Source organism: Ursus maritimus, unplaced genomic scaffold (genome assembly GCF_017311325.1).
Source record: "Ursus maritimus isolate PB19 unplaced genomic scaffold, ASM1731132v1 scaffold_2, whole genome shotgun sequence".
NCBI classification, from domain to species: domain Eukaryota; kingdom Metazoa; phylum Chordata; class Mammalia; order Carnivora; family Ursidae; genus Ursus; species Ursus maritimus.
The window spans coordinates 54,691,815-54,717,570 of record NW_024424452.1 but is presented as its reverse complement, the minus strand read 5'-3'; the positions used below and the strand labels follow the sequence as shown (position 1 = coordinate 54,717,570).

At 38.5% G+C, this 25,756-nt stretch overlaps 1 protein-coding gene across 1 annotated transcript in view; it reads right to left on the bottom strand.

Moving 5' to 3' along the window:
- USH2A (usherin) overlaps positions 1-25,756 on the bottom strand; it is a 676,781-nt gene that overhangs the window by 66,725 nt on the left and 584,300 nt on the right. Inside the window, exon 60 of the mRNA XM_040636016.1 lies at positions 24,041-24,395. Within this exon, the coding sequence (XP_040491950.1) occupies positions 24,041-24,395 (355 nt within the window). The remainder of the gene's footprint in view (positions 1-24,040; positions 24,396-25,756) is intronic.

Sequence of the window (25,756 nt, the reverse complement as noted above, 5' to 3'; positions counted from 1 at the left end):
AAAAAAAAAACTATTAAAAAAAGCAGGATGCTCTCTATTCATTACTGTACTGGTAATCTTAGGCAATGCCAGACCAGAAAGAGAGAGAGAGAGAGAAGAGAAATGCAGCAGAGATTATTAGTGCACATCAAAAATCCATTTACTTTTCTACATTCTTCAGCTTCCCTACACATGTAAATGGGGTTATATGACTAATGCATGTGGAAAGAAGGAATGTTAGCCACTTTCACTCCTGGACCTCCAAAACATCTCACAGAGCCCTCCATCATGCTCTTCCCTATCATGGTCTGTCATTAACATAAGGTGGAGAAGGGCAGCCAAACCCACTAGTGCTTTCTCCGCCTTTATTGTGTTAAGCGCTGATATTAGGAGTTTAATTTGTTACCACAGCATTCCCTATCTTATCCTGACTAATACAAAGCATATGTGTTGAAAGGATGAGAAGTATGGATATTGACTACTTAAAAAGTCCAAAGCATCTAATAATAAATTAGGATCAAATCCAGAAATCAATCGTATTTTCCAATAAGAACTATGACACCCAGATTTTAAAACTTATAATCTGTAGTTACAGAAAAGGTGGGACATGATGTAGCCTATATTCTCGCCAAGAATATTTAGTTACAGGGAACAGAAACTCTTTTCAACTCATTTAAGGAGAAAGAAAGTGAAAGAATGGAATCCAAGCACATGAAATACAGCTTTGTGTCTTTGAAACTGGAAATAGAAATACCATAGGATCTAATAATTCAATTACTGGGTCTTTAGCTCCCCAAAATGAAAACACTAATTTGAAAAGATATGTGCACCCCTATGTGACTGCAGCATTATTTACAATAACCAATATGGAAGCAACCCAAGTGTCCATTGATAGATGAATGGATAAAGAAGATATCACACACACACACACACACACACACACACACACACACACACTGGAATACTATGCAGTCATAAAAGGGTGAGATCTTATCATTTGTAACAATATGGATGGACCTAGAGGGTATTATGCTAAGTGAAATAAATCAGACTGAGAAAGAAAAATGCCATATAATTTCACTCGTATGTAGAATCTAAAAACAAATGAATAACCAAATAAACAAAAATCAGAACTATAAATATAGAGAACAAACTGATGGTTGCTGGGGGTTGGGGGGAAGTGCAAAATGGGTGAAGGGGAGTGGGAGACACAGGCTTCTAGTTATGGAATGAATAAGACTTGGGAATAAAGGGCACAATACAGTCAGTGCTATTTTAATAGCATTGTATGGGGATGGATGGTAGTGACACTTGTGGTGAGCATAGTATAACATGTAGAGATGTTGTATCACTATGTTGTACACCTGAAACTAATATAACATTGTGTGTCAACTGTACCCCCCCCCCGCCCAAAAAAACCTGGAAAACTGTCAACTTGGAGGTTCTCTCTCTCTCCAGGGCTGCATGATATTTCTCTTAACTTGCTTTGTTTCTTACCACCCAATATGGAAAACAATTCCCAGTCTAAATAACCTTACAGCTTCAGAGTATTCTTGGCCATCTGACTACCATCTCTGTGTGTCTGCAGAGAGAGAGGATCTGAGTGGTTGTTAGTTGGGTGGTGGATTTGCTGGTCTAGGGTCACCTGCTGCTGAGGAGGGGAAGGGTCAGATAGTAGAGATCGATGCCTGTAGGTCTTCTTTTTCAGTATCAATTATAAGTGGTGACAGATCTTGGTGAGAGAATGTATGGTCATCCTAAAACAAACACTCCCAATGAAGGTCATATCTTTGATATTAGATGGCAACATGGTTAAGGATTGCTAAGACTGTCTCTGGAAAGACCTTTCTTCTTGGCAAGGCTGATTAGTGATCTGAATAACATCCTGGCTCTTAGATTTGAAGCAGTCTTGAAGCCTATATGTCAAAAGAATGCTGCAGAATCAGGTAATTTATTGTTTCGATCTGAGTGTCAGTGACCTTTCAAAGTCTTTTGAGCTGTTCCCTCCATTTTCTGTAACTCCATTTCTCCTCTTACATGAATGTCCATGTCCTGATTTCAGGGTTTCTTTTTTATCACTGTTCACATAGCTTCAAGAAGAGGAAATCATGGTAACTTTCAGGTAGAAAGAGTTCATTTTCTGCCTCCCAACTTCTGAATGCTTTCCAACCTTACTTGCTCTCCTAGACTCTATTTCACTTCCATAGTCAAATGTAAGAATCAAGTGCCAACTTGTCTAATTTGAAAGTTACTGGGATGCCATAGCTTGGATCTGGTCAGGAAGCACTGGTGGTTGGCACTGCCAGTCCTCATCAGCACGAACTCTTGCAGCTTGCTTCTCTAGGCTCACCCTCTGCCCCTCCATGCTCTGCCCCTGTTCCTTTATAGCCTGTGCTCCAGCCTTGTGACTCAGAGGCCTGGTTACCACACTCTTCATTGAGGCTTTGCTTTAGCCCCTGACTTCTCCTTTGCTCAGATTGCGCTTCCATTACTGGCAACTCCCAACCACCCTTAAAAAGAAATTTGATGTCATCTTCATTTGGAAGAGTTTCTTGATGCCCCAGGCAGTTTCTTGCCCCTCCTTTCTGTTCTTTATATTGTTCATAGCATTTTTACATCGCATCACGGTGATTTATTTACCTGCCTTCTCTCCCCACTAGACCTTGAACTTAGAGGACAGGGACTGAGGATATGAAATGTGTTTGGCACCTTCTGGGTGCTCAATAGATTTCTGTCAAATGAATAAATGATCTTTTATTTAAATTTATTTTGTTTTTATAAATATTGATTTAATATTTTATTAAAACATTATTTCATTAGCAATATGCTAGCTGTTTATTATGGACTATACCCCGTTTCTTTGAATTCAGGATTCCATTTATTTCAAGACACACTGTTATTTTATGTATTCCTAAAAAGAAAAAAATGTTTCCAACTGAATGAAGATACAATGCTTTTTTATCACTTAGAATTTTTATATTTGGAGAAAGATATCTTCAGAGTTGTATGGGCAAAGGTTTTTTGTTTTTGTTTTTTTAATTGTATACCAAGCTGCTGTTTCTATGCCTTCCTATGTCTACAATAATTTTCCATTTTAATATGAAATCATAGTGTAATCTTTTCGGAAACATTTAAGTGGCAATTAAACTCAATGTGTGTAGTAGCAACAGGGTACATAACTCAACTGAAGTGACGAGAGTGTGAACAGCGTTGATCAAGTTTGTGCAGGCACAGGAAATGACAAGGGTATAACAACTGCCACCACCAGCAGCTGTAAATTGTTAGATGCACGTGATTTCAGAGATGGGGAAATACGAAGAAACGTTGATCATAAAAATCAGTGAGATTCCTGTTCTCTGTTTTCTGAGAATCCCTTCTGAATAGAAAAGGACATGCTATGATAAAAAGCCAGTGCATAACTTCTAGTCCATTGACTTCAGCAAAGTGACTTGCTCTTGGTGACTACAATGGTACAGAAAGCTAAAGCTGGCCTGGTTAAAAGTTTGCCGAAATACACTGCCACGTGGCTATGGTGGGACTGGCAATGGCCCAATTCAAAAACCAGACCTAAGAACTCACGAATGATGTTGCGAGCATGGTAACAAATGGAAAACATTGGGACTCTGGCTGCACACCTGTAACTGTTTTGAGAGACACATCGGCACTACCTCCAGTGGCTGATGCTGCTCTTTCCTGTTATTCTTACCATATATTCTTTATGCTTTTAGTTTTTTTCCCAAAGAGTTTCTCGGTGGGTTACAACAGTGAGTTGCTTAGTATATGGCAAGCACTCTCCAAGTGTTCTTTGTATTTTAAGTTGTTCAGTCCTTAAACCAGCCTCATGAAATAAACAGTTACTACCCTCATTTTTCAGATAAGGGAATGCATGCAAAGATGGTTGAAGCAAATTGTTCATGGGGATAACTGTCATACAGTTATAAGGGGAAGAGCCAGGATTTGAGCAGAGGCATTCCAACTGTACAGTCTGTACTCAAACTTGGAGCTGTGTGGGTATTGCATCAAATTCTCCTTACCAACCCCCCCCCCCAGTACCACCAGACTTTGGAAGGTGGAAGCCAGCCTATATCATATCTTGATATAGATATTTTCTCAATTCTTTTTTTTTTTACCCCAGGGAACCAGGAAAGTTTCCCTCTGCTTTTTGACCTACACAATTTGTGTAAATTCTGCTCTCTGGGGACTTAGGCTGAATGGTCATCTGAAGGGAAATAGAGAGGTTGCTTTTCAAATACACACAACTTTTTTTTCCCCCTATAATTATAGTCAGGAAAAGCAGACATAGTAAGCCAAAAATGATGACACTTGAGGCTAAAAGAAAAGATATTATAAAGACAGACCTCTAAGAAACTTCCACAATTTACTTGTAGGAGGCTCCAAAGGGGTTAACTGGTTGTCAACAATCGAAACTCAGGTGATTTAGACAAATATTGGTGGTACACTTAAGCAGTTGTGGCATGATACTGAGCTGTTGCTTTGAAAACATTTTAATATAATAGGATTTAAATTTTCTTCTTTTCTTTGGATTTTTCAGTTAATATTGGAATTAAATTAAAGCATTAAGTCCACCAGCTTAATGTAAAGCAAATTATGTCAGGTTCACCATTGAGGGCTTCGTTATGGAATATCTATTGACTCAAGCTTATTAACTTGTAAATCCTCTAGTTTTAGATTATGATCTATTGATTATCTGCTTTTATTTGAGTTTTAAATGAATAAACAAAAAGAAATGATTATGGTTTAGTCATTACACCTTAAGAGAAAATGTACTTAAGCCAACATACTTAATTAAAAATAAAAACAACTTTTATTTTTTCTGAGAACTAGAAGTTGTGGTTCTTATTCTCATTTAGGCAAATCAAAGATTCAGTTTAATTTTGTATAATTGTTTTTAATAGACATTTGGACAAAACAGGAAAAAAGTTTATTACTGAGGATAGAAAGTGTTGAGAGTCCGGATGCTTTAAGCAGTCAACTTATAATCAAAAGCCCTGAGTTCAAGTTTTGACTCTGTTACTCATACTAGGAAGCCCTTAGGCAAATTATTCACTGTCTCTCAGTCTTGGTTTCTAACAATATCTTTCTCAAGGACTTTTGTAAGGATTAAACCAGATGATCTTTCTGAAAGGGCCTGGCATATCATTGGTACTTAAGAAAAGTGCTCTGAATCAGATCCTTGCTAATAGAAGCAGCTAAGGAAACATGGGCTTCTGTTGATTTCGAAGGGTAATTATTTAAATTTGATTTTATGCTTTGTTTAAAGCTCTCATCAAAGAAGAGTGCTGAGACTGGTTTATAGTCTGAGGGTCAAATCCATAGTCAGATATTTATTTAGCATCTACTATTTTCTAGCATGGTACTAGGCACGAAAGGCAGTGGAAAAGAAGTAGAAAACATGCAAATCCTGGATTTCAGGACCTGCAACCCATTAGGAATGGAAGACTCACATTCATGAAACCACATAGAAAAACACATGGAAACAAGCCCTAAAGGGATATACATAGGAAGTCATCATGGGCTTAAGTCATCATTCGCAAAAGATTCCACGGAAAGGATGCACTTTAAATAACAATATGTAGGAAGTGTACAGTAAGAGAGTAGCATTATGTCAGTCAATGCAAGATTTAAGCAATTAAAACATATCTAAAATTCATTTGAAAAACCTTACAGTCAAAAGGAATTTGCAGTTAACAATTTGACCTTCATAGCTGATGCAGAAATCCCAGAAGACAGTGGGTAAAAAGGCAGGGAAAGGAGGCATCTTTTCAATGTAATGAGAACCAAAGACCACTTTGCAAAAGTTTTATTTACTGTAACCAAGACTCTGGAATTGGCTGATTTAGAGATTTAGAAGAGAAATGATTCCGTAATAGTTTCACTGAATTGAAGGTAGAAAATCGTTGCCTTGCTATTTGGACTACCTTGTGCAACTAGGCAAGGAAGCAAAAATAAGACCTTAGACTGGTGGCAGAGGTGACTGATAAGAAAAAATAGGGATGCTATTACATAATGAAGCTTAGGAAGCTCATGCATGCGCCTAGAAATATTTCCCCACCCCCCTCCATTTTTTTGACCACCTTGCCAGGCTAATGAAAGACCATTGCAAGCTTATGAAGTCAAGACCACCTAGAACTCAGATCCTTCAAAAATGAGTTTGGCTGATCTCATCAAACAAATAGTCCCAATTAGTTAGGGAGATAAGAAAGGGAAGTCATAAATATTACTACTGGTCTCTTGACTTATTGTAGAGAAATAAATTCTATAAATGATACTGTTTTTGTTTTTTGTTGTGTTATGTAAATCGATATTTATTCTCTTCTTTTAGCCCACTCTTGTATATGTGACATGTTGGAGTGGTTACATTTATCCTTTAGTTTTTGGGCTATAGATGATCAACATTGGATTACCAAATAATTAGAGAAAGATTGGAGACATTATCAAGAACTCTTGGGCTTGAAAATGGCTTTTGTAATTGGAAGAGGCTTATCTGGTTTGCCTGGAATGTGGGGACATTTTGAAAGAATATACAGGAAGAAATGAAGGCTGTTAGATAGCTTGGGGGATGGGCCAGCCTTCAGGGAAGACTTCATTACCAGTGTGCGAATGATATAAATCCAAAGAACAGTTTTAGAAACTGGGGAAATATATTACACATCTGATGATTGAGACTTATATTCCCAAGCAGTGAGCATTGATCTGTCCAAGGTGTGCCAGTGGTTGAACATGACCTTTTGAAATCCTGTGCTGAAGGTCAATGCAGATACTGATCGGTCCTGGGAATTAACTGGACTACCCAGACTCCTGAAGCCCAGAATCTGATTATATATCCTTGTTCCTGAACTAAAATTCTTCTCCCAGTTAACTGCATGGTTTCCTCCTTTCCTCCTAATCTCTGTGCCAGTGTCACCCTCTTGTGAGGCCTTCCCTAGCCTCCCTACATTAAATATCACCCTCCCTGTCCTAATAGCTCAATGCCTTCCTCACTCCCACAACTGGCCCATAGAACATTCCCCTGACTAGCCAACACAACATCTCTGATCCCTCATCGAAGATTTTTTTTTCCATTGCCCTTATCATATATTTATATATCAAACATATATATACACACAAATTTAGTATGTATTTAAAATATAAAATATATACTTATAAAATATATATATGTGTGTGTGTATATGTATATATATAATTATCTTGTTTACTGTCTTTCCCCACTAGAATAAGAGCTTCAAGAAGGAAGGAATTTTGTCTGGTGTATTCAGCACTGTATACCCAGTTGGCATATAAGTGCATGTTGATTGGGAAAGTAAATGAATGAATGAAGTTCTGGATTAGTCGCTAGAAAGGGAAGAATGGGAAGAATGGGGAGGGTTTACAACATGAAGGAACTGGAAATAATTATCTCATTTACTTATTTGCTTTTAGCACATAGTGATAAATTACAGTTTATGGTTCCATGCTAACTGGTTTATGTATTATATTGTCTGGTTTTAACTATACGATCCTTACAAACATAGGTGACTTTCAAGATTCCTGAAAGAATTAAAAAACATGGTTCAAATATCATACTAATAATTCATACATAAATGCAGAGCAAGTAAATGGCCAATTTGATATTTCTTACTTTTGGTGCAAGCCAAAAGTAACCAGCCACAGTATGAGGTATAAACACTCATAGTCCAATCCTATTTGGTCAGAAGTTGACAAAGAAATTTGAAATTATCAAGGAGACCACTTGGAAAATGGATTGATAGCCAGTATTATTAACAATGAATCTTTCAGTAAGTGTATATTGTGCCATGAGGTACTAGTTAATGATGGTATTAGCTCATGATTAACCAAATATTCTGGTTTTTTTTTAAGATTTTATTTATTTATTCGACAGAGATAGAGACAGCCAGCGAGAGAGGGAACACAAGCAGGGGGAGTGGGAGAGGAAGAAGCAGGCTCATAGCAGAGGAGCCTGATGTGGGGCTCGATCCCAGAACACCGGGATCACGCCCTGAGCTGAAGGCAGACGCTTAACCGCTGTGCCACCCAGGCGCCCCAACCAAATATTCTGTTGATAATTTTATCCATAGCTACACCTTCTAAAATTTCTATTTTCATAGTGTAAGTAATATTTATTCACTAGTGCATATTTTATAATCTAGAAATAAGTAATGGGGATGTGCGTTCCGAAAGTTATTATTCATAGAAGTGTACATTCTGAAAAGTTTGGAGACAACTGGGTTTGTTAACATTCTTCCTGTAGCAAAGCTATTATTAAGAAGGAAAACAGCAAAATCATTTTCCTCTATGAAAAATAAAATGGAATCCTATCACTAGCTTATCATGAATAAAGTCTAAAATAAGAACAAGTAAACTCACTTATGTTGCTGCCTTGTAATGGACAAAATCCAGGACTACTTTATGGAAGATAAATGCTTAAAGATAATTTGTAAAAAAAAAAAAATCTCATCCCCTTGACTAATTTCCCAGTGGGAAGTGCTGACTATTATTGATAAAAATGATACCGATGGTCATTGCCCAGCTGGCACTTTGAAGAATATAGTTGGAAACAAAAACCCTATAAAATGTGCATGTCACAAAATCCTACTAAACCTCTATTATGTACTTAGGCTATTATAACCAGTTACACTGTTACATTTATTTTATTAGTTCTTTTGACTATTTCTCAGTTTGAATAATTTGATTTAAATTCTCCGTTAAACTTAAAGACTAGAATGAAGAAGAACAAGGCAAACATAAGTGGTTCGGCAAGGTATAAAATATTTACACAGCCTCTCACTCCGATGTTACTTACAAGATGGCAAGTAATCAGTTACACTGCGAAAGGTAGTATACTGGGAGGGAAGCAGGGAGCTACGGGGACACAGGGCACTCCCCATCCCAGGGAAGCGATGTTCAGTTATCATGGTGACTGTCATCTTAACAATTGTGCAAGTGCATCATTCACTGTGGGTGACTAGAAACAGATGAAGAGGAGCTGAAAAATGGGAGAATTTTCCTTGTCTCATGTCTCTCTGATAACTAGGCAGACTACAGAGCATGAAAGATGAGGGCTAGCCAATTCAAACCAGAGCACGTAGTTACCATCTGGGCATTTTAAAAGTAGGACACATGAAATGCTCAGATGTATCCCCCAACAGGGTGCAATAATACAGCAGTAAAAAGAAAACTGCAGTGAACTATGGCCACTTCCACACTTGCAATCATTCTGGTATAGGAAGAGGCAAGGATTTTCCAAAAACCTTTTGCTCAGTTTCATCCTAACTGCTCCCACGTTTGGTGCACAGACGGCTTCCGTGCTTCGGCTGTCCTACGTGGTATGTAGACAGACCCAGCAGAGGGCGCCCTCCTCATGGAAAGAAAGGGGCTGGACCCTTGTGGACGGAGCACTCCGCTTGAGGGCTCAAAGATGAAAATATTCAGTAGACCACACACACTAAAATAGTCATTTCCTTTCAGAAACATTCACTGCTGAAACAAATATTGACTTTTAAAATGATATATTTGGCTCTCAAAGGTACCCAGTTGAGTAATTTCTTTCGGATGCTGCCAGCTGTGGACCCTTAATTTTCTGAACAAGAATTACTAAGTTATTCAAGAGTTAGGAAGCAAAGAGCCTCAACACTACATGTGTTTTTAGATCTTTGAAGGTGAGAGTTCAGAATTTCTTATTTCTGGAAACCTCTATCAGCTTCTATAGATCCTCAAGGCATGCGGTTTAGTAATACTGCTACCTCTAGCTTCTGATGTACATTTTGCTATGAAAGAAAACATTACTGATAGGAACAAATATCAGATATATAGAAACATATGATCTTTGGCACAAAATGAAAATGCATGAGCTAATATGTATAATACACATATTTTAATGGAATCTTAATTATGTTGATAGATCGTTTTATAATCCTTGCCTGAATTCTCTCATATTTACAAAAATGAGTATTTTTGAGATCAAGTAAATTTATGGGCTTCTTATTTGCTGGGTTGCGGCTTGATGAGTAGAGAGGCTACAAAATGGCATTCCTTGTAAAATGAGGCATCAAAATATCCTAACAAAACTAATAACTGCTGGGAGTAATTTAAGGTTATATTTCTGCCTTAGGAAGGAAAGAAACTAAGGAAATACAAATGGGAGAATTAACAAGAATACATTTTAGGAAGAAAATTTAGCAAAGTGAATCTTTAAAGTTTAAATTTCCATTTAAATTTCCTTGCTTTCAGATGAGACTCCAGATACATTTAAGAGGGAATTCCTCCAGATTTTTTCTGGAATTCCCCACAGATTTTTTTTTTTTTGTCTCTCTTCATGCATCATTTTTTATTCTACTCCTTGTTAAGAATTCTTATTAGCCAATCTAACCATTCAATTTATCCTGCCTATTTTGTAATGAATATATAGCACATACTGTTAATTGGCCACCTGGGGTTCAAGAGGGGGGGAAATATGGAGTTGATGTCTGAACCCCTTAATGTGCTGACAACATATTGACCACACTCTCTTTCACAAGATTTAAAATCAAGCTTCCTTGCCCTATTCACCCCTCCCTACCCTTGCTCCATTTCTTGACCGTCTGTGAGACTAATATAATTTTTTTAAAGTGATTTATTTGTAACAGATGTGATCATCCAGCCTCAGGGACCTGGATGCACACTGCCCCTAACAACTTTAATTTCTGGATATAATAAGCATATATTCCACTAACAAATAATTATCGTCTGTTAAGGAAAAAAGATGCCAAGGCATGAGGTATGATGACCAGGTCCTTCCAGGCGAAAAGGACAAGTAGATGGGCTTTCCTGAGGTCCTGACTATGTGCAACCTAAATGTGCTAATTATTGTATTTCTAGAATGTGGTAGGTCACAAAGGAAGAAAATTAGTCATGGTTTAATGTGTGCAGCAATATTTAGGAAGCTAATTTTAGGTCTACATTAAGTTTCTTGAAAATCAGAAATTACACAAGGTGACGTCAGAAAAGACGGCAGCGTGGGTCCTGTATAGAACATGGCCTATGAGACAACAGCAGAAGAGAGATCCATCGGACCTTCCCTCCAGCTCCGTAAGCAGCTCTTGTGGCATCTCCAGGGCAGGTGTTGGAGGTGTTTGAATGGTTGGTGCTCTGTGTTTGAATGCTGATGAGGTGGCCTCAGGCAGTGCCACAAAGCCGGTGATGATGTCACCAGTTTACCTGATGAGGTTCATGTTGTGACCCAGCACATCTGGGGCCACTTGAGGCACCACCTGAACGCTAGACTTTAATATTTTAAATGAGTGTAGTTTCCCAAGTTGAGCTTTGGAGAAGAAGTCTCCTCTAAATTTTCCAACCAAGAGTTTGCCTTTCTTCTCCCACTATGGCACCTGGACTCTTGGGTCAGCTGTCTTAAGACAACATTCTGTTGTTAATATGATTTGCTAAGTAGCCCATGGTCTGGGAAAGGCTTGTTAGGGAATGAAGGGTAAATGAAAAAAAGGAGAAAAATATTTTTTCTTAAAAAATAGTTCTGTCTCTTCAGATAGGACCCTGTCAACACATTAGCACACCGACATCTTTTAGGACTGATTTTCTCTCCGTCCACCACTTTCAGATCATAATAATCACCATTTCCTGGGTTATTTACTCTGCTTCTGCTGTTCTGTGCAGTGCTGCATCTGAGGGAGGGTAGGGTTGGCCTCCCCAAGGACGTGGTGGGATGGTGCTAAGCCATCTCCAATTCATGTTTGCCTGCCTGCAGACCGATGCTCCCGACTACCTCACTCCACAGCTCTGCTAGGCACCAGATGAGATTATTTTGAATGAAGCTGCTTTAATGTCAACCCAATAAATGGAGGCAGGTTAGAAGAATGTCCTGTTCTCTACCTCCTAACACAGAGACTCACCATCAGATGTTTAAAACCAGGCTTCTGTTTCTTTCCCTGAGAAAATGTCTGCTCCACTTCCCTCCTTCTGTTCAAATTCTACCCACTATTTAAGGCACAGACCTCTTTCAGGTCTTCCCTAAAAATTTCCATCCAGGTGACACTTTAATTCTTTGAGTCTTTCATAAGTTGTGTACTATATTTGTATTAGACAATTAGTCTTATCATGCTATGTGCTTTCCCTTATGTGTTAAACTATCATTTTGTGGCTTTAACTGATCTTTCGCTTTTCTAAATAATATCTTGTTTCATGAGATGGATAATTCAAGAGGCAGCACGGGGTAGAACAGACTTTAGAAGTGGAGAGACCTGAAATTGAATCACAGCTTTGTAATGAGCTGTGTGACCGTGGCCAAGTAACTCAACTTCTCTGAGTTTCTGTTTTCTCACTAATAAACTGTAGATAATAATATGCTACTAAGTGGTTATTAAGATGAAATGCGGTGGCATATGCAAAGTGGCTGCAATGAGTTTTCTGGAGAAAATTCTCAGCAAATAACTGCTTAGGGATTGAAATAGGAACATATAAGTAATTATACCTCAGTGTGACTTATCTGTGAATGTAGCGATCTCCTCTTAGACTAAATATATGGCATTACCAAGAAACTGGAAAAAAAATTTTTAGAATATGACTGTAGTTTGAATAGGAACAAGAAATAATATGCAAGTTACCTCTTGCTCATTAGAGATTTTATCAACTCATTATTCACTTTTTCATCATACAAATGTCTGCCTAAAAGTGGCATTGTTCTAGGTTCTGGGAATCAGGGAGCATAATAAACAAAATCCCTGCTCTCAGGGGGTTTATATTCTGACTGGAGGGAATGATAGTAAACAAGAAACATGAGCAAAGACATATACTTGTAGATAATGTTAAATATTGAGGTGAAAAATAAAGCAAGGGAGAGGGACAGAAAGTGTGTGGGGCAGAGGAGAGGAGTGAAATTATAGTTAGGTAGGCCAGGTAAGACCTCCCCAAGAGTGACAGAAGGTGACATTTCAATCAAGACCAGAAAGAAAGGGAGCCACCTGTGGGGATTTCTGGGGGAAGAACTTTCCTGGCAGAAAATGCTCCAGTCAACAGATTGCCACCCTGGCCCTTTATGCCATGAGGATATAGCAACTGGTCCTCGCTAATATTAACGCATGCATATAAAATAGGATTTTGTTTGTTTGTTTGTGTCCTGTTGTTTTCTTCTTTTCTTTATTTTTTTACTTAAAAGGGCAAAATAGACCCTTGGCTTTCTCTCTTTGGAGAAATAGAGAAGAAAAAAGTGCTGGAAAAAAACAGATAAATTCCCCACAGGAATTAAAAGTAGCTTTCTTTCAAATTATCTACAGATATCTATATATACATATGTAATTTTGATAAATTTTTCTCCTGACTTTACCTTAAACTGTGTTTCGAACATGTTAGAATGCCAAGAGGTTGGAGGCCTGGTGTAACAGTAAAACATGAATATTCTTATGATCTGCATGAATATAGTTTTTAAATGCTGGGGTGTTTTGTTTGGTATGATGGGCACAAAAACATTTCAAGGGTTCAAGCCTCTCTCAGATATTGATGGTCTTTACCGTATGATGAGCCTGAGTAAGTGTCCTCTTAGTATTGTGCCCCAAATAGCAGGACTAGTTTCTTTGGAAATACAGTGCCAATCGTACATTTAATACCATTAATCACCATTAAGGAAGATGGTGGGGTCTTCTCCCGGATCCCTAGCAACAGAAATACTTAAGAAGGTCAACTATCATTTCCTCTGGAACTGGTTAGCTTTCTCCTCACCTGGGACGAGATGTGTTTGTTGGCCCACTAGGACTTGCAGGACTTGTTTAGAAAATACAGCTGTTGGGACACTCGTGGGAATTAGAATAAAGCACCGGACAGGGCTTTTCTCTCTGGACAACTTCCAGAGGGGACTGTGGTCTTGACATTACAGATAAAGAAGAGTTTTCAAGACACTTTCTATTTCCATACGAGTTCTTTTGTATGCTGGGTTGCCTGCCATTATGTTTATGTAATTCTGACAGTGTTCTTAATGACACACTAACAGATTGTAAAACACGCTGCTGGCATTTACTTGTTTTTTATATTTTTAAAACAATGTCCTTCATGTAACAGTAGTTAAGCGCGGCAGAAGGACATCATTAGAGCCATGGTTAAACTGTAATTTACACCATTAGGAAGGCAGGAGCAATTTTTATTGCCTGGCAATTTTCTTGCTGAAATATTTGGACCATATGGCTCAATTTGTGTAATAACCTTAATTTCTGCACCCTTCAGGTTTGCCTCCGTCTCCTACGGAATGGTAAAATGCGGTTTAGCAGAAAAGGCAACTGTCTATACTTAGAGAGTTGAGATTAATAACATGTCACGTCCTGTTTTTGGTGAAGGAATTCGAACAGCAGCCAGATGGTATCTCTACAAATAACTGTCAGGGGTCTTGATCTAATCAATACAATGTATTAATACATCTCCCTTTGCTGTTTCTCCAGGCCCGCCAAGTAGAAAGCCGATTCTTTTCAGAATCAAACTGAGCCCAATTAATTTTTCATGTATCCTTGATAACTGTTTCATAATGAGCTATGCGTCTTGACGGATTTGGGGTTGGCAGAGAAGGCCGCCCCTGGTTTCTATCCCCATTCAGTCCACTTATAGAAACCAACCCATTAATCAAGCTATCTGGCATAAAACCTGAATCTCAGCTCAGCAAGAGATCAATAACCATCCTAAAAAAAACACAGAACCAGCCACTAATGGGCACAGGTATCCAGCCATGACACTAGTAATTGCTTTAGCAAAAATAAAACTCTGTATCATAATCACCCAATAGGAACTTATATGATAAAATTCATTACTTGTGCCTTGTCAAAAAGTAACATTTACATCCGTTAAAAATATACTGTAATTTTACTATCTAGACATGGCCATTATGTCCCAGAGGTAGACAATGCACCTTTTTGAATGGATTAAAACTCCCTGATTTTGTAATGTGATTATTTAATAATCCAAGTATCACATAAAATGTTTAAAAATGAGTTATTACACTTATTTTAAATTCAGAGTACCTGAGGGGCTCCTTAATACAATCTTTAGCCCAACTGCATATGACACACAGTGAGCCTGCTGTGTTAAGAACTCCGATGTGATGTCAGATTGGTCAGATTTCCTCACTCTTTGGTTGGCTTAATGGCAAGATTTACAATTCAAATCATAAATTCTTCTCACTTTCACAGTGGCTTTATCTCAAACCCTTACTGTTTTACCAAATTCAAACCAGTCATTTCACTTCTCAGTTGGCAAATCTCTTTTGGCTTGGTAGGGATTTCTGCACTCCGATTCCTTCTGAAATAAGAGACCCAACGACTTTGTCTATGGAGAGGAATTAGAGCAGAGAAGGAGAGATGGGCATATATTCTGAATTTATGGCCTGCTTGGTAAAACTTTCCTTAGTGGCTCTTAGACAACAGGTGGAAACCTGTTTTGCCCTTATGAGAGTCAGATTTTGATTAGAAAAAAAAAGGCCTGGGAAGGGCTGCTGTTGAGACGTCCTTCACTGGCTGATCATCTGATCAAACCCTGCCAAGATGATAGAAAGGTCTAAGGAATCATCCAGGAACTTGAAGGTGATGTCACATTCATCTCTTCTGGCAGCATGACTAAGAATCATGATGCTGTGTTTGTTCAGTCAGTGGTTTGTGGTTCTGCAGGATGAGTGCTGGGTTTGGAATTAGGGGTATGAGCACGGGTCTTCCTAGGTTCTTGGAAGTATTTCTAAGTACAGTCAACAACTAAGCCTGACCAAATAATTGCTTACTATATCATAATTTGTCTCTTTCCTTGTTTGCTTCAAGAGCACCATGAGTCACAGAGAGAAGAGAGTATTTCTTCTTTCTTTGTATCTGTTATAGTGTCTGGGCACATAGGTTCTCAAAAGAGAATTATGTGAATAACTGATTCATGGAAGAATCCCATGATATTTCTTGGTCTTAATCGCCACATTAGATTTTATGTGTCTTGGCCCTCAGTTGCAAACAACTCATAATTTTCATACATGCATGAGATTTCAGAGAGGCAAGTAGCACAGATTTTCAATTTTCATTTTGTTTGCTGATGTCCAGTGTGGATAAACAGAAAACACCCTGATAATAGCGTGTTTATAGTGGAGTTGCATAACATCGAGCAAGAAAAATATTCAAACAAACAAATTACGTGACTAAATAAAATCTGAAACTTGGGATCCACAATATGTGGCATCCGTAATTTTCAACTTTCGTCATGCCATTATCAAAATCTTTAATTTATACAAACCTAAACCCTCTGTGACAAAGACAGAAGATAGTTGCTGTTTTGGGGGCTCCCGGGTCATACACATGGTCAACAATGCCAGCAGTTTGAGCTTAGTTAACACCCGGCTACGGCACTAACAAGATGTTTCACCTTAAAAATCATATAGAGATAAAAAGATTCATTTGCAAACCCATCACATATGTATTCACAGGTGGTGGGTGTGGGTCATTGCATTTGGATTAAAAAGCAAATGTCTCTCTCTACATGAGAGGTCACTAGCTGGTATAAGGCAAAATCTTTTCACTGTTCGGCATAATTAAAATATTCCAACAGTGGTTTCAGTAATTTAAAAATCACAGTATTGTTGTAATATTTTTCTAGGCTTCAGGAGCTCACAATTGTTTGGCCCAATCAAATCTGGGAACACTAGAGAAGTTATCACCCATCAAGGTAATTACTTTCAAGTTGAAATAATTACTCTATCAATGTTAATGGTCTTTCAACTTCAATAAAGCACTCACCTGCCGATAATCACGGCTAACCTCTTGCTCTAATGCAATTCCCTCTCTATTTAGTAGGTTATATTACAGCCGTTACAGTGGTCACTTGTCCTGAACAGCTGCTGAATTTCACTTTGATCGGCTGTGAACCATAAAAAAATTGGTCATCTGTGTATGATTTCCCCCTCACCCATAAGCCCTTGCAGAGCTCAGGATATGATCTCTTGGCTGTAATAGGGTACTTCAGGGGCAGCCATCTTGTCTCAGGTAGTGGCTACTTTCCACTTGTGACAAGAGCACAGTAGTTCAATTAACTTCTGCCCTTCACTGCCATTTACAGCTTGCTGTCTCTGCTAAATGGCATATAGCCTGAATTTATGGCCTGGGCCTGTTACCGTGTGGACACGTTCATTTTACTTTCACCTATGTATTTAACAAGGTTCTGTGGCATTCTTAGGTGTCTTTACAATTCAGCTAAAGTCAAAACAACAACAACAGCAACAACAACAACAACAACATACTGGAGTGAAAGGGCAAATAGCCTCCCCGCCAACTGCCCCTCATAAACTGATAGCCTGCTCTTTGGCACAGGTACAGTAGGCCAATGTTAGTTTGGCAGAATCTGTGTGACTTATGAATTGTGTGTGTGTGTGTGTGTGTCTGTGTGTGTGTGTGTGTCTGTGTATTATCAAAAGACCTCATGTTTTGCTGATAGGATCCCAGATCGGGAATGGGCAGGGTCCACTGAGCATCATGGTGGGTAAACAGAACTGCATCTAGAGAGGTAATCACCTGACAAGGACTCAGAGGAGCAAGACTGAGATGTTATGGTGGAAGAGAATATGGGTGAGTGTTAAACCTTAGGGACACAAAAAGCATGTTCTTTCTCCAGGTGACTTAGAAAAGAAATAGGGCCCAATCCAATACTTGAGACATTACCTGGAAATTAGCAGTGTGATGTCAAGAAACACTTAAATTTGCAAGCTCTGAATTTTGTTGCAAGGTGAGGAGTGCTTAGAATATATAAAACATAAGGTTTTTCATTTATAACCAAGCTAGTACAGTTGCTTTATGCAAATCAAAACTTTTTCTACTTTTGTTCATTTCTTCCAGCTTCTGTTAGTCCAAATAGTAGGACTTCTAAAGTTTTACATCCTATTTACATTGCCATTTACAGTTTCTAAAGTACTTTGCATATGCGTTAATATATTTAGCCTTTGCAATAGCCTTATGTATTGAGTAACATTTTAGTTCAGATATGACAATTGAGGAGGAGAATGGATCTATTTGAAGTGTAAGAACTGATTATTTGAGGAGGAACAACATGTATGAAGAACCTAACGTGGTCTGCAAGCAGAAGGATTCAAGATATACTTTAGAAATAGAATCAGTAGGATTTAGTGAAAATTGGATATGGAAATAAGGAAGGGGGAGGACTCAAAGATTATCTGGCTTGAGCAACCAGAAAGATGATGGATCCCTTTAGTTATGGAACAGGATGTATAAGGGAATAATAAGTACAGCTTAGAAAAAATGGGTGATAAGTAACTCTAATGGAACTGCTAGACATTCCTCTGCAGGACTTACGGAAAGAAAGAATCAGCCTTACACCTTCAAGCTCACCTTCCTCTGAAGATCTATATAAAACAGCTTATATAAGAGAAGATCCAGGTTCATGAAAAAACAAGTTGAAGAAGGGAATTCGGTAGAGAAACTTCCCCAGGTTATTTCCTTACTACTTGGGAAGAAGGAATGGGGATACGCCACACCCATCTCTCAAGGCATAGGAGGGATATCCAAGAGAACAACTTGAAGGGATTGAGGGTGTCTGTAAGAAAGGTGAGATGGACAATCTACTCTTTTCTTGAGGCTTGCTACTGAGCTGAAGAGACTCAGAGTAATTTTGATGCAGCTACTAGCATGGAACAGCATCTTCTGAGATTCCCATGTGATCCCAAGATTTGGGGATCGTGGCTTAGCACAGAAGCTGTTTCCTGCTTCTTAGTCAATGAATTATGAAGTTGTGAAGCTGGCTGGGTCTCACCCAGCATGGTAGGGTAAGTACAGAAGATAGAGCTGAACAAGCTTACTTTCCTTATTTGGTAGAATGAGTTTTCCCCATGCTTGGAGGATGTCAAGAAAAGAATAAGATTTTTTCAGTGTGATAGGACCTAGTATCAGCTGATTGCTCAGGAGATAAGAACCCAGAAGTAAAAGAGGCTGTGGGGTGAATCTCTGGGGGACAGTAATGGTGCAAGAAACTAGCCAGAAAGTGTGCTGCCTGTATCAGGGAACGTGGAACATGGAGTTTCCCATGCAGGATCTCCATATAGCCCCACAAGAAGCACTGGCAGATGGATAAGAACAAGATTCATGAGTAAGGCTCTGCTCCTTTTTGTCTAATTCTCCTTTCTCCCATAGTCCTGGGGACATCAACAGGAGGGAACTAAAGAAGAGGGAAGGAAATAAACAAAATAAATGTGTCCTTTCTTTCCTACTGCAGATCTCTTGACACGAGGCAGGCTTTAGACTAGATTTTTTTTTTTTTTAAACACCCGAAATGAGTCCTGATTACCAAAACTGGGCTGGTCCTTGTCACTGAATGTGGCTGGGAAACCACAGGACCTGCCCTGGAAATAAGTGTTGATTGAGCAAGGGAGTCCTGGAGGAAGTTCACTGGAATAAAGTGGTTTGAGAAAAACAAAGCTCTCTCTAAGAAGTACTTATATGAAGTTCAAGAAGACTTATTTGGTTTGCATCTCTAATAATATTGAGTACAAAGCAGATCCCTGATATATATCCGTGATTGGTACCATGTTAGAAAAATGGGATAAAGGTAATGTAAGGTTAATGAATGAAAAGTTAATGTCAGACCAAAGCCATCATTACAATACAACAAAATGGGTCAAGCCAATAACTGGTCATCATTTTGTGTGACATTTATCCACCTCTATTTTATAATTTTATATAAAGAATGAGTAAAACAGTTACATTATAAAGTGTGAAAATCTCAGCTCATAGAACTGATATAAAAAATACAGTGATTGTTTTTATTACCAAATTTTTCTTCATTTTGGAAAGATAGTCACCGAAGCAGTCCTTACAGATATCTAGATCTCCTAGTGCATTTCTATTGTCTTATAAATAAGGGGAGAAAAGGTTAAGAGTCATCAAATTTTAAGAGCTACAATTAATTAAGATCATATGTAAAGAGCAATAATATATTTTACATTATACTAAACCAAAATAAAAATGGGATTAAAAACAAATTAATCAATTTACTCACAAATTCTCCACAATATGGCAGTTATGAAGCATCTCATCCCCCCTCTCCCCCCATATCTACTTAATGGTAAAGAGACTTGAGACAACCACAAGAGAAAATTTGGAATACTTCTTCCTTGACTTTGGGCAAGGGAGTTTGGCAACTAAAATCTAGAAAGTAGAGTTTGTAATTCTGGATTTTATTTCCAGATTGGAAGCCAACTTTTAGTGACCCATATAATTTGCTTACCCCTCAGCACCGTATGCTTGATTCTACCCAGAAAGTGAAGTACCATCTATCTTTCAGGGTACTGGGCAAATGTATGATCTGGGCTTGATGTTTCATAACCCTGTGGGGTAAGCAGGGATATACTGAGAGCACAGACTAACAGGTAAACCACCTTTGCCTTTAAATCCCAAGTTATTTCTGCCAGTGCGATGGCAGATGCCAGTGAGAAAAAGCAAACAAATCTGAATGGTGGCAGCAATATCGCCAACCTCGCCAGGAGTGTTCCCTGTAAATACCACCATGGAACTCCTGCATGCCAAGCAAGGCTAAATACAGTTTCTCTCCTGACACTGCACAATTCATCACAGAGCTAATTGGGAAGGGAGCTTAAGGACTTCTACTTAAAGCTTGTTTTCAGTAGTGGAGAGTATTGGTCTGAAGAGACCCCAGGAATCTAGATAGCTGTCTCTTCCCCTTAGAAGAACCTACTTGGGCCCAAAGGGAGATGAAACTTTTCATGAGATTGGGAGAGAAGCTGGTGATACATTAAAACCCACGCTCCTTCCATTTCTCCTCTCCTGCTGCCTCTGCGGCTGCTGCTGCTGCTCCTGCCAACACATATGCTCTCCACCCCCATGGAGGGCCCCCATTGCCATTTCTCCATCCATTGCCACCATCAAGAGGATTCATGCATCCATTGCACCTGTTTTATGTGGCTCTCCCAGCAACGTCCACCTGTCTATAAACAACTCTGGGGGGACGTTGGGACAAGCCAGTGATGGCGCTACATTATGGGCAATTTATTGGTGGCCCCTCATGCAGAGATAGGATCCCAGTAAACAAGAGACTAAATGAGACTATTTAGTGATACCTCTTGCAAGTCTGTGGATTAAATTGTAATCCTTCAATTGTGGGGAGGGATTCTGTGCCTCACCAATTGAAAATGTAGTTCTGTTGCTCTAGAAAATTTTAGCCAGAGTGGTCAGTGAAACAAAAGCTTGAAATATTTCCTAGGGCAGGCACAGACATGGAAGAAGACAGTAAAGATGTTTAGCTAGTATAGGAATTAGAGAAAAACTAAGTAGAACCAGGAAGACACTCAGAGAGAGATTTAAAGGGAATCATTAGAACATGAGCAGCAGAAACTCAGAAGTAAAGAAACTTAGAAATCTGATATGCCCAGCAGTAATAAAGTGTGCCTCAGACTTGATTACTCAACTTCCCCTTCAGTCTCTGCTCTGCCCAAGGGCCCAGTCTCATGGTAGTCTTCAACAATACAGTTGACCACAGTATTGAGTATTGGCATACTGAATATAGTGTTCAATGACTATTTGCCAAATTGGATTGAATCGTCAATAATCTGTTCTTGACCCTGAAGGTTCATTGCACTGATTTAGAGAAGTCATGCTCTTCTGAACAGGAAAGGATGGACTTAAGTGACAGGAGGAAGGATTTGGGTAGGATAAAAAAAAAACATTCTTCTCTGATGGTGAGGAATTGGAATTACATGGTAGAACGCCCTTCTTTAAATATCTTTTTTTTTTTTTTTAAGGCTCAAACACATTCTCTTGGGATGTAGGAATGTACGAAGCTCAAAGACAATAGTTTATTTTTCTGATTCTTTCTTTCAAAGATGTCAGCCCATAAAGAGTCATAGTAGTCTCCTGACCCGGAAATCTGGCCTACTCACCACAATATCTGAACACTGGCCCGACTGCTCAATGGAAGATGTCCTTGATTGCTTAACAAGCTCAGATGGGGCCTTTCCTAATGACCCTGATGAAATCTTTTCTTGGGATTCTCAGGGCCAGATTTCCAGATGGGGGGGCACTTTGAACACGCACACAGATGCAAACATTAAAAAATAGGGTGCAGAAATATTACTGTTTCCTGGTCATTCTGGCTATTCTCTTTAGCATTGCACAAAGGTTACTCTTCAGAAAATGGAAGAGCACAGCAACACTGGGCTGCCAGGTGGGAGCTGTGTTGGCAGGGCCCATGGATAACGGACCATGCAATGCTTAAAGCTTGGGGCCTTAGGCCTTCCACTTTTGCAGGAACTTTTTAGTGTGATAAAAACAGAACCTGGAAGCTTAAATACAGGACAGAGTTCATTTTATGCTTTAAATCTTGTGTTGTGAGATGAAACTAGCTATGAAGGAATGATGTAGAGGGTATACCATAAGAGAATTCCAATAAAATTGTTTTGGGAAATTAAATGTTTAGGCTCAGGCCTCTGAAAGCCATACTTTAAAATCAGAGGTTTAATTATTGCAATATTAGTGCCTTCAATAAAAATATATTTAAATTAAGGTATGTCATTCAGAAAGCCCTTGTCAAGTGTTTTTCAGTATTTTTACTTTATTTTTTAGGATTTTGCTTTAGTTTAGAACACGAATTCCAAGGACAAGGTGAGAAGTCATAGATTTCTCCGTGGATCACATATCAACTAAAAAAGACCTTCTGCACTTAAGAACACTGCTTCTAATGCTTGTAATGAAGGCTCTAGGAAGATGTAGTATGAAAGATAATCAAAGGTAATTAAATGTCACGTAAAAAATAAAGTACCCATTCTGAATTCTAAGTAAAAGAAAGATTAATATTATCTCTTTAATTCACATACTGCTTATTTTTTAGTCATATGGAAAAACTGAATATAAGGACAGGGAGAAAATATTGCACTTTAAACTATTCATTTACAACTATTCTTTCAGAGTTTCTTTACAATATATTTGCTCAGTATTATATAGATATTTTGATAAATGTTATACTCTATAAGATAACCTTCAGGGATATTGGGGTATCTAGATTGGTAGCATAGAAACACGGTCTGCTTTTGAAAATAATGCTTTATGCTGTCTGTTTATTTTTTCTTATGAGAGATTTTCATATTTAGCAAGGTCTTGGCACATCTTAAAAATTGTATGTATTTAACTACTAAGACCACAAATTTCATCTTCTCCATGAAGCCACTTCAGTTTGAGGGTTTCCTGCTGAGCTCTCAGAGCACTTCTTGACTAACACTTTTGGTAGATGATATTGTGATCTTGTATTGTGGTTTACGCCTGGTAGGTGCTGGAATCTGGGATCTGAATCACCATGTGGTGGATATTATAGGCTATAGTTCACTACTTCTCTTACTTTTCTCTTATGTTCAATTGTCATCTCTGCAGTAAGAGAAATCTCCCTGATACAAGAACCATCCTGTTTCCATATCTCCCATAGAACATCAGCTTATGCCAGGTGAAAAGAAAGCTCTCAGAAGATACTAGTGAACTCAATTAAGTTATGTTATGGGCCAGAGGTGATCACCCCAGATAAGTCACCAGTAAGTTATAGTGCATGTGATATCTATATCTATATCATCCAGATAGATAGATCTAGAAATTTAACTTCCTTTTTTTCTCAAAGAGCCAATAATGTCACATCTATCTATATCCATATCTGATCCGAATCTGTGTCTATATCTGTATCTGCACCAAATTTGTATCTGTGTCTATATCCGTATTGGTCTAATTTTATCTATGCTTCATCCCCATGAGGTATACAGAGACACATTTAGTATCCCCATTTAATGGATTTGGAAATCACACACAGAGATATTCACTTATTTGCTTGAGGTAATGAAAATTAATTGTGGCCTGCAAACTGGTCTCCAATGTCCCTTACACTCAATTCAATATCTTCCCCATGACTACATTGCTCTTTTTCACATGTGAAAGATTTTAATGCATTTAAGCTCTCACTGAAGACAAACGATAAGCTGGATAAAGAATCAATTTCAACATATTAACCAGATACTCTAAGCATCTGTTACTCTTTTTTCCTAAGTTCTTACCATCATGGTGAAAGCATGCACAGTAGAGACGTTAAACATTGGATCATCCGGTCTCTCTTGGTAGACCACGTGGTACTGGGAGATAATGCCATTGGGCGATTCTGGCTTTGTCCAGTTCAACAGAACTGAGTGGGCACTGGTTGCTTGCGCCCAAGGTGCTGGCAAATATTGAGGTGGGGCTTCCAGGGTCCGTGCTGATGACCACAGACTCTCCACTGAGCCCCTGGAGTTGTGGGCTCTGACTCGGTATTCATAGTGCGTGAAAGGCATCAGAGTATCCGAAGCATCGGTGAATTCAAGGGCTCCTTCTGACCAGACAAACAAAAGGGACTCCTCTTCAAAGCCAGCAGGACGTCTGCAAGGAGACCAGGAAGGCAATCAGGGACAGCAGCACATTTCAAAAGAAAGTCTGCACATAGAGTAAGAAATTGCTTTTCAGAAAAATTTGTTATCAATTCAACTGCCCCTTTCTGGTGTCATAATGAAGACCAGATGCAAGAGTACACAAAAGGCCTGACTCAGTATCATTTTTTAAGTGTAGGTTTTTTTTTTTTGGCTAATCATAAAGAATGTATATATTTCCTAGAAAATATGGAAAACACAGAAGAAATAAAAACATTTAAACAGTGCATAACTACCCATAATTACATTTTATTGTATTGCCTTAGAAATTTTTCCTTAAAAAAATCTGCACATACAACATGTAGAAACACATATGTTATTTAAAAACTTTAAAAAATCAGAAGCATATACGTAAGCACTATTAACACATTTAAAAAATATTTCTGGATCTTTGCTTTTTTTTTTTTTTTTGGTTTGCCTTTTTTCCCCCCTTTGTTCGTTTGTTTTCTTTCTTAAATTACACATGACTGAAAACATACAGTATTTGTCTTTCTCTGACTTATTTTCCTTAGTGTTATATTCTTTTTTTAATAATAATTTTTTATTTTGTTGTGTTAGTCACCATACAGTACATCCTTAGTGTTTGATGTAGTGTTCCATGATTCATTACTTGCATATAACACCCAGTGCTCTATGCAATATGTGCTCTTCTTAATACCCATCACCGGTCTATCCCAATCCCCTACCCGCCCTCCCTCTGAAGCCCTCAGTTTGTTTCCCAAAGTCCATAGTCTCTCGTGGTTCATACCCTCTTCTGTTTACCCCCCCTTCATTCCTCCCTTCCTTCTCCTACCGATCTCCCTGCTATTTCTTATGTTCCACAAATGAGTGAAACCATATGATAATTGTCTTTCTCTGCTTGACTTATTTCACTTAGCATAATCTCCTCCAGTCCCCTCCATGTTGCTGCAAGTGTTGGGTAATCGTTCTTTCTGATGGCTGAGTAATATTCCATTATATGTGTGTGAAGTGTGTGCATGTGCACATGCATTACATTGCACAATTTTATTTTTTGCACAACTGGAAATTACACTATGTAGAATTATTAGAAGTTGATATTATGAGGAATTCTTACCCTTCTCTAGCAGATGGATTGCAGTAAGTATTCCAATTGTTTTGTTTTCCTATATCCATGTCTATTGCTAATGTGCTCCCAAACTCACTATGAACTGGTCAACAGGACATTAGCAAATATGATGAATGCAGAGACTTGAAAAGTGTTTGCACACAGAGCGTGACCCTTTTAATGCTCCTAGAACCACAAGATCTTTGTGCAAAAAAGCCCTGGCTAGCGCACCGAAGGATGAGGAATGA